This window comes from Zosterops lateralis, assembly GCF_965231275.1.
Source record: "Zosterops lateralis genome assembly, chromosome: 1".
NCBI classification, from domain to species: Eukaryota; Metazoa; Chordata; class Aves; order Passeriformes; family Zosteropidae; genus Zosterops; species Zosterops lateralis.
In genome coordinates this window covers 102,329,532-102,345,911 of record NC_139762.1, presented here as the reverse complement: position 1 = coordinate 102,345,911, position 16,380 = coordinate 102,329,532, and the positions used below count along the sequence as shown (strand labels likewise).

The following is a 16,380-nucleotide window of genomic DNA, read 5'->3' as shown; positions in this document are numbered from 1 at the left end:
AACAGAGGAGAAAGCCACTCTGCATTGTATTTTTGAAGTTAAAATAGAAAATAGCAGAATATGAAGCAACAGCTGAGCTGTACACAGTTACAACTCCCATGGCAAACCAAAAGGGAACACACGTTAAGAGTTACTCTTGTGAGTGAGCACAAGAGGGACAGAAGGGAAAGGAAATATTATTGTACCTACCAGGATAACCTCCAACATAAATGGGATTGTTTGTATCTGCAGATGTTGACTGGATGTAGGGATTATCAGTGTGAACCAAATGCCCATCAATTATCAGCGAAATGTGATGTTTGCTTTTATTTGCTTGAAGCTTGTGCCATTTCCCATCACACAAACTATTTGTGCCTCTTGGTTCGTATGCAGCCGTTATTCTGCCAGCTCCATTGTTGACATGGAATAAAACCTGTGCAAACAGCCAGATGCCAATGAAGATATCAAGTAAGAACACATTAACTAATCTGCCTAGATAAAAGCACAATCACACTGGTGCAGAGATTTCCGTTTTAAATGTTTGGCAATATGCACGGTTAATGTTTACTTTGATGGATAGAGTAGATCCTTATTGAAGTGTTTTTTAAAATTTAAAACACTTAGATCTACCTATGCAATGGTCCATTGATACATTTCACAACGTTTCTTACAAATACAAATCAAGACATTTTTCGCAGAACCTGAGACTTCAGATCTGAAAGAAGATTCACAGTATATAACAGAAGAGAAAGAAGAATGAATGGCCTGAAAGCACTTGTCATTGCCAATAAAGGTATTGATTTTTTTCACGTATTTATTTTTCAAAGCAGCAGACATTTCCTCAACTCTGTGGTGAGGATTAATGTTTAAGAAGTAACTGGGAAAGTATGTCCCACAGAAACAGTGATATTTTAACATTGTCTCTAGCTAGGAAGCTTTGAATAAAAAATGAGCTATTTCTACACAAACAAATACTTAAGAGCAATCAAGTGTATGTTTTTTATGCAAGAGATGACTGGAGAACTATGTATATTGATTGCTAAAAGGTTTATGGAGCATAATGGCCAGTAGAAGTAGAGAATGAGTTAATTGCTCATGAATATTGAAGAAGAAGTTACAATACAGTGTGGATTGTATAAGCAATATTTTTCTCAAGGACAAGGATAGCTTTACAGCAGAGAAAGTATTAAGCAATAAAAAAGATACATATTTGGTCTAACATACAAGGTATGTTGTACAGGAGGTCAGAGTGGCTGCACACTAACATAAATTACACTAATTAAAAATCCAAAAAGTTCCAGTGACTTCTACTAATTGCACATTTTATCATAAGATGGCAATGAGAAACCTTGAGACAAAGTCTGTCCCTTATTTGTTCTGTGGAAAGTTGTCTCCATCACACTTCACTGGTGTGTATTTCATGCATTCCAAGAGTTTTAGCCTCCCAGTTTCAAACAAGTCTCTGGGAAATCTGTGTGCCTGCACAGGGCAACCTACCTTGCCATGAACAATTTCCAGTCCAATGGCATCAACCTTGGCGCTGCTGACCCCGAGAAGAACCCCATGCGCCGCCGTTGTACGGAACTCCAGGGTGATGTTCACATCAGACCGCACTTTGTAGCCTTCTCTGACTGAAAAGAAGTCAGAAGCTTCTAGCAGAAGACTTGCAACCCGCAGTACAAAGTTAAATATATACATTACCATTAAAAGGTCTAAAAAAACTTGACAATTATGATGCTGGAATCTGACCTTGCAGAACCTCTGGAAATTAAGTTTTCCTAAGTCATAATTCCCATTTTTTTACTGGAAAAGATAAATTTCCAAATAAGTTTTTTTTCATTAATTTAGATTTAATCCATTCTACCTCACTTGTAAGAAAGAGTAAAGAGCACAAATGTAATCCTTCATGCTATTTCACAAATCTTTTGTCTTTGTATTCTTTAACAGACCTTAATATCATGAACATGGATATTCTTAGCTAAAGAAAGATGCAGTCCATGTTTTTCCCAGTGCTAAAATCATTAGTGCATTTATTTGTGCAAGATAACCCTTTACATAAATGGCCACTTTTGCATGGAGTAAAGGGACTCAGAAATCCACATGGAGGGCATGCACTCACTGTGTGAGGAGTCAGTTAATTACACACAGTTCCAGTAAGACCTAAAAAGAGTATGTTTTCATTAACATTAATTCAGTAAGGCACTGTTTTCATTTAATGACACTTACCAAGAGCAGCAAAGCCACTTCCATCAAAGAAAGTACCATCCTGCACTGTTTCATAGCATTTATTCACAGCAAAGATAGAGACAGGCGTCTCGTTGTCCAGTTGTTTGCTATTAATTGTCATGCTACCAATGCAGGCAGGAATACTGTGAGTAACCTAAGCATATGGAACCATAAAAGACAATGTTTAGTATACACTGCTGGAATGCTGTCTTAGGGATTCACCTGATCTTACTGTAGATAAAATATTATCTGAACAAAGCAGAGCAGAATCAAAAATATTTCCATAATTAAATTTCTATTGTTACATATAATTATGTAAGGTACATAATGTCTTAGAGTCAAAATCAAATAGTTTAGAAGCAGAGTATACACTGTCTACAATATACAGAAAGAACTGTATTTGCTTGACTGTGAGTGGGGATACACCCAACAGTAAAAACATTCCAAACATGCTTCAGCAAATTAATGAGTAATCAAAACTTTTTAGGACATTTTGCAAGTCCTCTTCATCAAAAAGATTCATCTGAATCACTCCAGAGAGTGGCTGAGCACTGGAACAGGCTCCCCAGGGAAGTGGTCACAGCACCAAGCCTGAGAGTTCAAGAAACATTTGAACAATGCTTTCAGGCACAAGGTGTGATTCTTGGAGTGTCCTGTGCAGGGCCAGGAGCTGGACTTTGACGATCCTTTCCAAATTAGGACATTCTACAATTCTATGAGAAATATTATCATCATCACCAGAATCCTTGTTGATATAATGGGCTGCACAAGGAGGAAGGTGACAAAAACCTACCTCTAAAACCATGTATAGAAAATATGCTTTATTCTAAAGACAGCTAAACCCAGTCTTTCAGAGATATTTAAGGGACCTAAATTCTGTTTGAATGCAATAGACTGAGGTACCAAAGTGTCTGTGATTTTAGGTCATGTGTTTCCGTTATACTGTGAAAGACCAGAATTTATATTCTTTATCTATTTGTAACAGAGAAACAGAATGAAAAAAAGTTCTGTTAAGGGCTATTACTAACAGACAAGGATATAAGCTGGAGTCATTAAGACATAGAAAGATTTATCTGGTAAAGGGTCATTACTTTTCTTGTTGCTTCTTTCCCTAAGTACTTCTTTTTAGCCTATCAGAGACAGGATGCTGAATTAGATGGGTTTTCTGCACTGTGCTCATACTAGTCTTGCAAAATGCCAAAACACCCCCACACCCCAAACCTTCTTACATTCCCAAGATTCTTTGGCACATAGTCTAAGGGGAGTCCTCCTACATAGAGCTTCCCTTCTACATCCAAGGTGCTACCATCTCCCAGAACGTTGACTGTTACCAATTCCTGTCCATCCACAATGATTGTGCCTTTCCTTTTAACATATTCCGTCTTTACCTGGAAAAAAGGGAAGCATGTGAACGTAAATGAGTAAGCTAAAATTACTTAATCATCATTTGCCATAGAAATAAGCAAGACAATTGTTCAGTGGTTCAGCTGTTTGACATTCTGTTCTGAGGCACCCTCTTGAAATTTTTCCTGAGGCTGAGACCATTTCTAATGCAACTGAGCAGTTAAACAGCTTTCTTGCCTTCCCAAGAGCTCACAATGATTTCATACTGTCCTGCCTAAGGTTTTCAGTCCTTTATTATTTCTTTAAATCACCAGTTTATTGCCTTAGGATATGGGTACATCACTGAGTTTGGAGGAAGGCATTCTACGCTGGCCTCCTGCAATTATTGTACTGCCCAACAGCTGAGCCATCTCAGCTCTCTGAAGTGCACATTCCTATGCTGTCATTTTATGATAGGCACTGCAATGTTAGTTTGACCAAAAAGCTTTCCAGTTCTGTCCCCATCTTGTTCACTCATGTCCTTATGCCTGCCTTGCCCTAAAACAATTACTCACACGTGGCTGAGGGAAGTCAGCTAGCCACTTATTCTTCTCTTTTTACTTTTAGCCAGTCAGAATCATGACTAGGTTCAACATGAAGTTTCATGAACATTTGGGCTGGTAAGGGGTTAAAGGGGTAAAGCAGGGTGGTATGAGCAGAGGGCAGAGAATGAAAAGAAGTGGTGCTTCTTTCAGTAGCAATGCCTATTAGTTTGCATTGATTGCAGAGGGACTGCAATGATCACCTCCAGCTGGAAAGTAGTGTGACTCAGCCTTAATCTTTGAAGAAGGCTGAAGGTCCTGTTTTATGTCCTGGGTAGTAAAGATAGGTCAGCTCTTCTATAGAATCTGTTTGGCTCTTAAAATGTGGGTAGTGTCAGTAGAAATTTTATGTATATGTAATTTTAAACACGCAGCTGTAAGTCCTGGAGCATTCTTCCTTTCAGGGTAGGCAGCAGAGCTTAACTGTGATATCTCTGACAGAAATTCACATTTCCTTTCTTCATGATAACTTTTACTGTTTTTTCTTCTGCTGATTGTTTATGTAAAGCAAAAAGAACTCTGCTGATTCCCAAGGCACTTAGGAAAGCTGGCAGCTTTGTGTCATCAATCACTTTGTCTCACAGAAGCCACTTCCTAGAGTGAAGCCTTCACATATGGATAAGGGAGGCGAAGCTTAGCAGGATGAACACTGTCATCCTCACCTGCCTTTAGGAAAAGTGATATCCTCAGAGTTACTTCTAAAACTCCTGCAAACATCACAGTCACTTCACACACAGAAAGCCAGAGCCTGTAGCAAGTGGGTTGCTCGGAGGAACCAGGCCAACAGACTGACGCAATCTTTGTGCAGAAGGCCCTGAGTGCTGTGTGACACCTCCAAGCTGTAGACACAATTTCTCCTCAACTCTACTTAAGACAAGTCCTCCATTCATTTCAAATGTCCCCCTTTCTCATGTTGCCTCAACCAAGGAAAGGAAAGACAGTGCTTCCCTGCTGTCACTAGCTGCTGTGACATGCTCAGGTAATAAGTGGTAAAGTGGGAGAAAAGAGAAACTGTGCACCCACAAATCTCTGTCACCCTGTCACACACAAAGTGTAAGTCTTTGGTGACAATGCATTGAAATCTCTGTGGAAAAGGTCAGATTTTTTACACCTCTCTGTTAGATCCTTCTCTGTTGAAGATGACTATCACTGCACAGTTGGTGAACTATTTAATTCCTAAATAGTTTGAGATACTTGACAGTAGTTGGAAGATGGATTTGATGTACTATTAATGACAATTTTAGAAGGAAATAATTATCAAATAGAAGTTTTCTGAATGTCTTCATGATTGGGCTAGAACCAGTTTGCTTTTGCAACACAGAAAGTATACAGAAAAGGCAAGCAAACCCCATACCAGTACCTCCAGGGGAGAGAAAATGGAGCACAAGATTGGCGACCACCTACCGTATGCCATTTTCCATCACTGACAACAGCAGGGTGAAGAGCTACTGCTTTTCCTTTGCCTAAATCAAATGAGAAATGGAGTTGTCCCCCATAAAGCTGTAGGGCTGCAAAATCAAGCTGGTTTTGGTGAGCCATGTAGTAAATCAGGCCACTGGAGGCAAAGGTTCTGAGATTCAGCTGGACGGAAAGTCTAGACGATAAAAATTGAGTGTTACTGAAAGGTATTTCTTCTGCAGTGATGAGAACCTTTCTGGACACAGAGAACAATTTATTGAACCAATTTATTGTTATGAAAGGAGATTTATTATTACAAAAGCCAGAAAAGTAGAATTTGCATTGATTCTAAGAAAGCATGACTTATGTATTTCAAAATGGAAATCAGTGCTGTACCTGCCAGTAGTAGAAAAAGTGCCTGTCAAAGAGCAAGATGAACTTTAAGAGGGACAGGCTCAGCTGTTTGCAACTGCAGGCTTGCTTATTGCCCCAAGAAATGAACCCATTCCAGGATAACTTTATGGCATCCATTACTATTAGCCAGGCTTGCTGAGATATTATGGGCAGACTGAGAACAGAGGGAGGCTTAAAAGGTAGAGGAGATGAATGAGCCATTTATTATGGAGACACTAGGTCCAGACTACATGGCATCAATCCTCTGCAATGTCCTCTGCTCAGCAGCTGTAACAGAAGGACTAGAAGGAAAAACCACTCTTTTCTCAATGTGTGCAGAGACTTCCTGAATTGAAAGAAGCAAATACAAAGTGACTTGCAGGCTGTGTGGCAGGGACCTTGTTGGGAGCCCCTCAAACAAGTAAAAGAAGCAGAGAGGCATTAGGTCTCAACAAAATGATTCTTCTCAGTAGTCTTGTCTCCCCTTCAAGTGCACCTTCAAACATGGAATGTGCACTTGCAGAAAATAGTGAGAAGAGGGTGAGATGTCATCTGCATCACACAAAGGAATAGGGACCAGATGTGAGCTCTGTATGAAAAGAAATCAAAGTACTTACAGAAAGTACAGTGAGACTCAAGTCTGAGGGGGAGGAAAAAATGCAGAACTCTGACCATGAGTTACTAAACTCATGATCATTAACCTGGGATATGACACTTTCTTCTATGAGGTGCCCACAGAAACCTGAAGTGAGGGCCATGTTCAAAGCTGGCAACGCAGTGATCAATCATGAAAACCATCACAGCATTTCTTGCAGCTCAATACAAAATAACACTGTGTGCATGTGTAATTCAGGACCTACTCACTTCTTCCTGACAGCAGACTGATTGAAGAGCAGGGTCAAGTGACTGCCTTTGGCAAGTCCAAACTGATGGGCACCTTGAACATGATCAGGCAGCTCATCTTTTGCACAAACTACCTGTTAATGAAATTATTAAGTAGGATAGTGTCAGTTGCTGCCCAGCAACTGTTGAATGACAATGTGCCTGCATAGAGCTTTGTAGGAAGCAAAACTGAGCCACAAGATAGCCACAAAGTACACAGCAAAACATCAATTATCTAAACTCACAATCATTCCAACCTACCTTCAGGCTCAAAAAGAACTAGTTCTAATGATTAAGCTATGTCTCGTAGACACCACTGGCCTTTTCTACTGAGAAATTTTCGTAGTTTGAGACATATTCAATTCACTTTTTGTCTTAATTGATAGCCCTTTTGATAAATAATGCTGGAAGTTCAATTTCAGTGTGAAAATCTTACAGGTTTGGTAGAAATATTTTCCCATTTTATGAGGATATACATTTGATTGGGAGGTATGGAGAGCTGAGGAACAAAGTATGAACCAAACAGCCATACTAAACCAAATAGTATGCTTTAGCTCCAAAAGGACAACTTACTTCTTTTCATAGTTCTAGTTGTATGTATGAAATTTTGCTCTTTTTAAAATCTTGCTATCTGTTACCACAGGAAAATGGTTTCAGGATGCTTTGGAAACCCTTCATTATAAAGATGTGCAGCTGCAGGAGGAGAGAAGTAATGCTGCCTTCTCTCTTGGGAACAGGGACTGTGTGAGAGGAAACAGGTGCCATGCAAGCTGTATTCAGAGACTTTGTGTCTCTCAAGTGGTTTGTGCCTCCTCTCTGACACAGAGCAGGGACTGCCTGTGTGTGACCAGGAAAATGTGAATGCAGAACTGCACAGCTAATGCAAATCTGAGCAGAGAGTCCCTTTGGCATGAATACACTAAAGATAATAGTTACTGTCAAGTCTTTCTCTTGGGAGATTATCAGTTATTATCATTATTCCACTTTTTCTTTTCTTCTTTCTTGTCATTGCTGCTGCCTGAAGAGTGATAAACCTAACCACATTTACATTCCAAATGGCCTACAGGCTGCTACAAAGGTTAGGATCTGTTTTTCTATAGGAAACAATAATTTCACATCAACATCCATTGAACCATTCCATACTGCAGAGGAAGCAAATATACACAGTTTACAATCTGATAATTTTCTACAAAGAAAGGACCAAAGAGGTGATAACAAAGCTTTGATGCAATACATACTTTTTTTGTATCTGTGAGAGGTCTCAGGGGAACTGGTAAAGCCTGAAGTTCAGGTTGAATTACAATATCTGATGGCTGTACAGCTGGCTTAGGCTTCTCTGACAGAAAGCAGCTGTCCATATCCACATGTTCATACTTCATGGAAGTGGTGAAATATAAAAGCCTATATTTAAAAAAAAAAAAATTAAGAGGTGCATTTCTGCTTATTTCCAAAGCAGAAGGGAAGTATTTTACAAGGTCTTTCAGTAGTATCAGGAGAAAAGGAAAGTGGCATCTGTGACAAACAGATTGAGAAGTGGCAAATAATCTGTCCATAGAACAATATGAGTCTGCAATAATTTTTGGAAAACCATTCTGTCTGTCACTGCAGATGAAATTATTGTAGAGAAAGCAGTGCTTTGTGCTGCTTCTCCATAAACATTAAAGACATTTTTAATACTATTTAGAAATATAGCTGGTAATACCCATTTTCTATCTGTTATAATACCCAGATCATGAGTATCATGCATTTCTTATGTTAAAAACCAGGAAAACAGAAGTGTAATGGAAGAGATCACAAATGACATTTAACAATTACTATACACAGTTTTCCAAAACAAGGCAGTTACCCTTCTGACTTACTCCTTGTTAAAAATAAGGTTGCTGATACAGCCATGAAAGGAGCCAGCCAATTTTAGCCCTAAGATGCTCTCTCCTGCTGGAATACCACCAGCATAGAAGTTGGAAATATTAATGGGGCTATTTTCTGCTGCTGTAGCAAGCCTCAATTCTGCAGGTTTGCTTTCATCCACCTGTACAGTTATGATCCTGAAAAAGATAAAGTAGGGAAAACATTCAACAAGGTCTTAAAGAGCCATTTTCAGATGAAAAGCATTCCTATCAGCCTCAAAAATGTCCTCTTCTAATAAATAAAAATGCCACCATTTTGATAATCCTTTCAAATGTCTTAAATCTGGAAGCTAATCTTTTGATGATTTTTAAAATGTAAAGTTCTGTCAAATATCTTTCTAAATTATTTTGATAGCTGTGTATCTTTTTTCTAATACTATTTAGTATGCTTGTACTCAAGTGCCCTAAGCTGTTCTAGAGATTTTGAGAGCTTTTAGCTACACCTCTATCAGTGGCTGTATGCTGTATACAATTACCATGTAAATCAGAACATCTGCATTGAAAGCAGAAAAACACAGCCCTGATTATCCCACCTAATAAGCTAGCAAAGGCAATTCCTCAGAGAGTGCAGTAAACTGACAACAACACACAATAATTAAACAGGTAGTACTCTTTGCAGTCACATGTACCTCTTATTCCGAATTAGAATGACAGAGTGTTCTTGTCCATCACTGTATGTTCCATTAGCAGACTGAAGAACTATTTTCCTAGTACTTGCTCTATCTCCAGCATTAACATGCACTGCAAGATGACCATCAATCAGCATGATGGAAAAGAAGGGCTGTAGATTTAATCAGAGGATTAATTTTTAGCTCTATCTCAATTTTCAGACACTCAGTGTTTAAATAGAACATACATGGGAAAAATTTACCTCCAACCTTGTTGCAAAGTTTTCAATGAAATTCCAAGACTAGTTGGAATTGTACTGGTGCCTTTTAAGAGTGCAAAGCCTTCTAATAGCAAACACAAAAGCTAGACATTTCTCTGGTCAAAATAACTCTATGTAAAGTGCACAAGGTTTTTTTATACACCCACACTCCTTCTCTTAGAGCAGGAAATAAAGATTTTTCTCTTTTTTCTCTCTTTGGATTCTAAAAGCTCCAACTGTCCATCAGATACACAACATACATAGCAACCCTATTTGATTTTACGAAATAAAAACAGCAAAAATAATCCCCAATTATTCTTTGTTTTCAGTACTTGCCAAGTGTGCTTGTCTTCGTTGTCGCTTTTCCAGTCCCCCTCTCAGTCCAGCAAGGATGATGCCACTGCTGTTCTTTGTAGCAAAAGTTGCCATCAATTCTGACTCTGGGCTTAATGACTTAGGTACCAACTCAATATATCCATTGTTCATGATGCTCACAGTGTGAATAGGCTATTTTATGAAGAGTAAAAATAAATACTGAATTTATCTCTACATAGTGTCAGGTAAGAAAAAAAAAAATCAAATATATATTAAATTATCTTAGAATTTTTAAAGATAAATCTGTTTCAACTCACTGTAAACACTGCTATTCACTATTCCATTAAAATAAAGGTCAGATCACAAAACTTCAAAGTCTCCTACCTCCAATACACAGCCTTTTCTTACTCCATATGAATTTCTAAGCAAGTCAAAGGTGGAACGAGATATTTCCAGATTCTTGATGCATCCCACATACATTCTACTATTAAGACCTCTCCTGAAACACAAAACAAGGCTTTCTTTCCAAGGAGTAGTACTTGGAATCTCCTGGGAGAAGAGATTAATTTCTCTTCAATAATAGAAGAAAGAGAGATCTGTTTTAAAGAATGTAGTCAGTCTGGCGTAAGTGAAAAAAGAGTAGTTTTAAGTTTTACTCTCAGATACTAAATCTGGTCTTAAGAAGAGCAAGATAATGTTGTGCCCAAATAAAAACATACAAGTGTGTAATGCTGTGTTGTCAGGTCAAGTCATTTCCCAAAACTTGAAGGTGAATCTTCAGCTGAAAGAAATTGGATTGTATAAAAGGGTAACTGTAGCTGTAGCATTTATTTTTCAGTTTTCAAGTCTAGAGGATGCCTAATTTGGTTCCTGGTTTAAAGCTGAGAAATCTAAGGCTATCCTGCCATAATCCCTTACAGGCTGGTATGCCAGCTAAGATTAACAGGTCTGCACTCTGTAATCACTGTGCAGAGACCAATAATGTACTAGAATTTACCTTATTGTCAAGAGCATGAAGAAAGTTAAATTAGATTTTTTCTTGCCATATTTATCCTTTCACAGTGAAGCCAGTGGAAGAAATGTGACTTTGCAAGTTCAGTACAGACATGCAATAAAAAAAACCCCATAAACTAGAGACGAGCTATAAAATATGTATTTGCAATGTTTTCTGTTGATCTGTTCACAGTTGTTTTTCCTCTGTTCCATGTTACTGAACTGCAGGAATTCTGAAGTACAACTTTTATCCTTAAGGACAGTTTTGCCCATAAATGCCATCTGGAAAATGCAAGGCTAGCACAGGTCGAGATCAAAGGAGCATCATTGCAGACAGCAGTGCTGAATGCTTGCTCCAAAGAGCACGAGGGGCTGCTGTGGCAGCTGCTGGGGTGGAAATCACCCTTGGAAAAAGAAAACAAAATTATTTCTGATCTGAACTGCAGCATCAGACCTACCAGTGGAAAGCACCATATCAGAGTCTGAAGTCAAAGAACAGTATGGTGGTATAAATGGCCATAAACTAAACTTCAGAATTCACTGTTTTTCTCTAATTTCAGTGGAGATAAGAGTGTATAAAAGTTCTTCCCTCACCTTACAAGAGTCTTAGCAAAGGGACAAAAGTGAGACATGTTACCTCAGAGCCCTTGATCTTGGAAGCCCACCAATAAAGATTGGGTCCTTATCAGAGCGGTTCAGGTCTGAGGCAACTCCAGGAGATTCTCCTTGCTTGGTTTCTTTATAATTAAGGTTATATGCATCCATGACTGCCAAGACTCCTGCAAAGAAAAGGGAGTACAGATCTGGAGAAGGACATGAATACATATTCCTCCCTTCTGGCAATCTTGTCCGTAATAAAAGAAAATGTATTCATTGACTTGGACGTGTATGGACAATCTTCTTATTTTTAGAATGAGCAATTTATTTTACTTCCTTTCTGTTAATCTTATTCAGTCCTCTCTGCCAAAATCAAATCTGGAGAAGTCTACAGGAAAATGAATACATATGAGAATATGTTACAGCTACTTGCACATATGTGTTATTGCTGAAACAGAGGCCCCCACAAAACAGTTGTACTAAGTAATATTAAAATGCAGAAGAGAAAATGTGACCCCTCATCTACAGACTTGGGACAAAAATCTCCCAGTCTTTAAAGACTGCTGGTATGTTTTTGTCCAGCAGTTTCTACACTACCTGCTCTTTGTGCTAAACCAAACACAAGATTTATACTGCAGTCCTTCTAAAAGCAAAGTACCATAGGTGTGGCTGCTAAAGACACTGCAGTGGAAGTGGTCAAATTTGGTTGCAGTGACCTGCAACTAAATATCTTAGATATCTTTATTTGTAAATGTGCAGACACAGGGATTTTTCAATCTGTAGCCTACCTTGTTTCTTATTCCGATTGAATGAGATTTTATACCAAGTGCCATTGTTGTAACGATTTTCTGTTGTAAGAGCAAGAGGTCCTGAACCAAGATCGACAGTCACCCTCACTTTGCCATCAACAAGCTCAAGGGACAAGAAGTCTCTCTGAGAGGAAGAAAAAAAACCCAAAACAAAACCAGATTACAAACAAACAGATTACATTCCTGGAAATAAAATCTTCCTACAGAATGCATGCCTGGGAAGTTTGGCCTACTGTGTGGAAAAGATTGAGAAACTCTTGTACTTGAACTACTTGTTAAGCCCAAGATGCTCATCTTCACTTTATTTAGGAAAATTAACTCTACAAGGGAACTTTTTCCTATTTAGGAAAACTAAGTACATCAGAAGGATGTATTTTTGTTTTGTTACTACCCTCACTTAAATGCATCATGAGGTTTGATTACTCAGCAGAAGAAGGGTTAAATAACAAAGTCACATTTTCCTGGTTTTGGATGAAGTTGAAAGTAATTTGATTTGGCAGCATAATGATCAAATACTATGATGTTTTTTCTGCAAGAAGCAAAGACCTTCCTCACACAGTAAAAAAGACTTTCTGAATTGCATTGAAGGTGCCCCGTCTGAACTGTAAAGCCTAAATCAGATATTATTGTGCAATGTATTCAGGCAGTGAGTACATAAAGCAAATGAATAATGCAGTGACTCTGAAAGAACCTGTATCCAAAGAACACTTTCCCTTCCTTCAGGAACAGAAAACCACCATCTAAGTATGCAGTAAACTGCATGACATGACAGTGAAGGTCTGGTGATGGGTCTGGGTTATATTGCTTTTGCAGGAGTTTTATTTAATTTGTTTCAGTTTACTGAATTCCTATCTTACGGATTTAATTCAATATGGTTTTTCATTATAATACTGTCCTTCTGCAAGCTCAATTCTAAAACATTTTTATATTCTGAAAAGGTTCCTCCAACTGAAAAAAACTGGCTTGTTGTCCTTACTGTCTCCTTTTCTATCCTTTAGTTAAGTAATCATTAATTTTAGTCTAAAATAATTTCTTTTTACTCTAAAATTTAAATTAATTGTGAAGAATTATTTTCATTGTTTAATTTTGCCCTTAGTTTTAGGTGAATATTTGCTCTAATGAGTTGTCCCCTACGGTTAAAGTCTTTATTCCTTTGGCTTATGATGCCAATCACAGGTGATGAACTACACAAAATTAGTAAGATGCTCTAATATATGTGAGCTGAAAAATAAAGAAACCAAGAAATCACCAAATGATCAAACACTGTGTATGACAGTTTAGGAATCTGATCCATTTTCTTACAGTGCCATTTGAAGCAAGATACAGAAGAAGCCCATTCGGTGAAAAGGTACGGAAAAATATTATTATCTGAGTCACTGTTGAGCGGAGTGCCTTCTCCACAACTGAGTATCCACTGCCATCAAAATGGAATGAAGTGTCCTCGTCCTGTGGGCTACAGAAGTAGAAAACCAGTACAAAAATGTAAACTTAACATTTGTTTTTTCCCAGTAATTTTTATATAAAGTGTAAGAAAAGTTAGATCGTAGAATAGCTTGCGTTGGGAAGGATCTTAAAACCCATCCCATTCCACACCCTGCCATGTGCAGCAACACCTTCCACTAGACCAGATTGCTCAGAGCCCCCTTTAATAATATGGCCTTGAACATTTCCAGGAATGGGGCATCCACACATTCTCTGGGCAACCTCTTCCAGCATCTCACCACCCACACAGTAAAGAGTTTCCTCATAACATCTAATCTAAACCTACTCCCTTTCAGTTGGAATGCATTCCCCCTTATCCTGTCACTCCATGCCCCTGTAAATAGTCTCTCTCCATGTTTCTGGCTGGCTCCCTTCAGGTACTGCTCAGACAGTGCAGCCTCCAGGCAGTAATTTATAAAGTGTGGGAAAACACTTGAATCTCGATGTAATGAATAACTGAAGGATCCCAGCCAACAGCCACTTTCATTATACAACTTCACAACACATGATTCAGCTATGGGGAAGGATGTACACAAGGTAAGTGTTCTTCCCTTATGTATGAAAATAAAAGCCAAACCAAGTGATTTCCTAGGGGAAAAAATAATTGTTACAACATACACCCTCTAAATTAAAACATGTCATCCATTTATCAAAATGCTTTGCATAATTGCACTTACAATACATGATCTATTAGCCCCTTTCCCTGCAGTAGAAGACTTGTAAAAACTATCTTATACAATCAAGCAGCACCCTCTGCTGTTTCTGCATGAAATATGCTGCAATGGGAATATGGATAAGCATATTTCATTTCTATTTCTTAAACATAAAAATAGTACAGTCTGCAAACACTACCAAGCTCAGTTGCTACAGTTTTACTATCAATTTTTTTTCTAAGACTGCTTTAAGCTGTATCTTACCCTAGGAAAGAATAAATTTGTATTAGAAAAAGCTACTGGAAAGAAAAGGTTCCAAAGTATTCTGTCCACTGGTAGTCTATACTTCCCATGCACAATATAGAGAGCAACAATAAACTTTCTCTGAGAAAGTGATTCAAAAATTGAAATTCCATACAAAGAAGTTGTTTGACACCACTGCCACATTCAGATTAATGTGCTCAGAACTGTAAGTTAATGAGCAGTGAAACACTGCAATTTGTCTGACCTTATTTTTAGTTAACACAAAAATACAGTACTATAAATGTAAATTATTCTAAACCTATTGGGGGAAAAAAAGAGTGAGACAAAATACCTTCCAAAACAGCCATTGCACTTGCCCTCTCTTTCTATGTAGTTCCAAAGACCAATAGACTTGCCATTCAGAGATGCCTCTCCTAGGCACCCTTTAAAATGGGTCACCTTAACAGCAGGTGATTTCTATAAGACAAGAAATACTTCATGAATACAATTAATGTTAAGTACTCTGAAAATTATGCAGCAAAACTTTTGCTTGGTTGTTTTCCTTGAACTTTAACTTTGTTAGATATAAATCATAATAAGAGAGCAACACGTTTTAGCATAACTATTAATAATTATAATTCACATAATAATAGATTAGTACATCAAAAAAGTAAAATAACTATGTCCTTGACCTACTTACACACCTCATGGCATGAATAATAATTGCAAACTACAAGAAGCCATGGAATAATCATTTTATAATGATTACACGTGGAGCATGCACACACAGACTGTCCTGGTTAAAACTTTATGCAAAAATTTCCAGGGAAAATTAACTTCAGGATACTAGAACACCCTTACAGCATCTCTGCTTTATGCTCTGAATACCTGGCATGTCTTGATGAAGTAACCAAATCATGCAATTACTTCTAAGACAAAAGCATTTCTCAAACACGTTCAAAACAACTAACAGAAAGCTGATCTCGGAATTTAACCTTGATTTGCCCTCCAAGTCCTCCAATAAACATTAGGGTTGACTTGTTAACATCCAGTATGCTGGCTGTCCCCAGAGAGGTTCCAGATTTAGGTGAAGGCTTCTGATTGGAGTTCATTTCCTCTATGCTGAGTGTACCTGTTTTTCCAAACCTGCCAAATACAAATACTGATAAATAGTCTTACAAATCACCAGGCCTAATCAACACATACATACTATTAGCTTTTAAGGACAAGAAAAATCCCATCACTGAATAACTCAATGGATGCTTTGTGTACAACACTTATGACATTCTCATTTTAATTACCTGGTGGCATGTATTCTGTGCCATTTGTTGTTGTCAATTTGAAAATCAGGGTACTCCAGTCTTGTTGATCCAGAGCCCAAATCCCAAAGAAGAGCTACCTTACCACGTCGCATCTCCACTGCCAGGAAGTCTGCCTGAAAAACAGCAGAACCTATTCTAATTCATGGTATCAAATGTGTATTTTCACCAGTAACATGGCGAAAGTCTTTCCAGATTCATGTCCCTACATCCTATATTACAGAAGCTGATGTTTAGCAAAATCAGGCTTCTCACTCACTTCTAATAAAACAAAATGCTCTCAGATTATGTGCAAGTAGCTGAATGTTTTCTTTAGATATATATTTAAAAAAAGGAGATACACAGATGCTTAGAAATATACAATCCTGAGTGTACAAGAAATGACTTACCA

At 38.0% G+C, this 16,380-nt stretch overlaps 1 protein-coding gene across 1 annotated transcript in view; it reads right to left on the bottom strand.

Moving 5' to 3' along the window:
• The window catches only part of LAMA1 (laminin subunit alpha 1), a 62,242-nt gene that overhangs the window by 813 nt on the left and 45,049 nt on the right, over nucleotides 1-16,380 (bottom strand). Inside the window, exons 41-57 of the mRNA XM_083869569.1 lie at nucleotides 15,972-16,105; nucleotides 15,666-15,816; nucleotides 15,023-15,147; nucleotides 13,595-13,745; nucleotides 12,272-12,416; nucleotides 11,524-11,665; nucleotides 10,278-10,392; nucleotides 9,915-10,085; nucleotides 9,340-9,491; nucleotides 8,663-8,848; nucleotides 8,042-8,204; nucleotides 6,786-6,898; nucleotides 5,535-5,724; nucleotides 3,435-3,593; nucleotides 2,206-2,359; nucleotides 1,477-1,610; nucleotides 190-412 (exon numbers count right to left, since the gene is read on the bottom strand). Coding sequence (XP_083725695.1) covers nucleotides 190-412; nucleotides 1,477-1,610; nucleotides 2,206-2,359; nucleotides 3,435-3,593; nucleotides 5,535-5,724; nucleotides 6,786-6,898; nucleotides 8,042-8,204; nucleotides 8,663-8,848; nucleotides 9,340-9,491; nucleotides 9,915-10,085; nucleotides 10,278-10,392; nucleotides 11,524-11,665; nucleotides 12,272-12,416; nucleotides 13,595-13,745; nucleotides 15,023-15,147; nucleotides 15,666-15,816; nucleotides 15,972-16,105 — 2,608 coding nt within the window. The remainder of the gene's footprint in view (nucleotides 1-189; nucleotides 413-1,476; nucleotides 1,611-2,205; nucleotides 2,360-3,434; nucleotides 3,594-5,534; nucleotides 5,725-6,785; nucleotides 6,899-8,041; nucleotides 8,205-8,662; nucleotides 8,849-9,339; nucleotides 9,492-9,914; nucleotides 10,086-10,277; nucleotides 10,393-11,523; nucleotides 11,666-12,271; nucleotides 12,417-13,594; nucleotides 13,746-15,022; nucleotides 15,148-15,665; nucleotides 15,817-15,971; nucleotides 16,106-16,380) is intronic.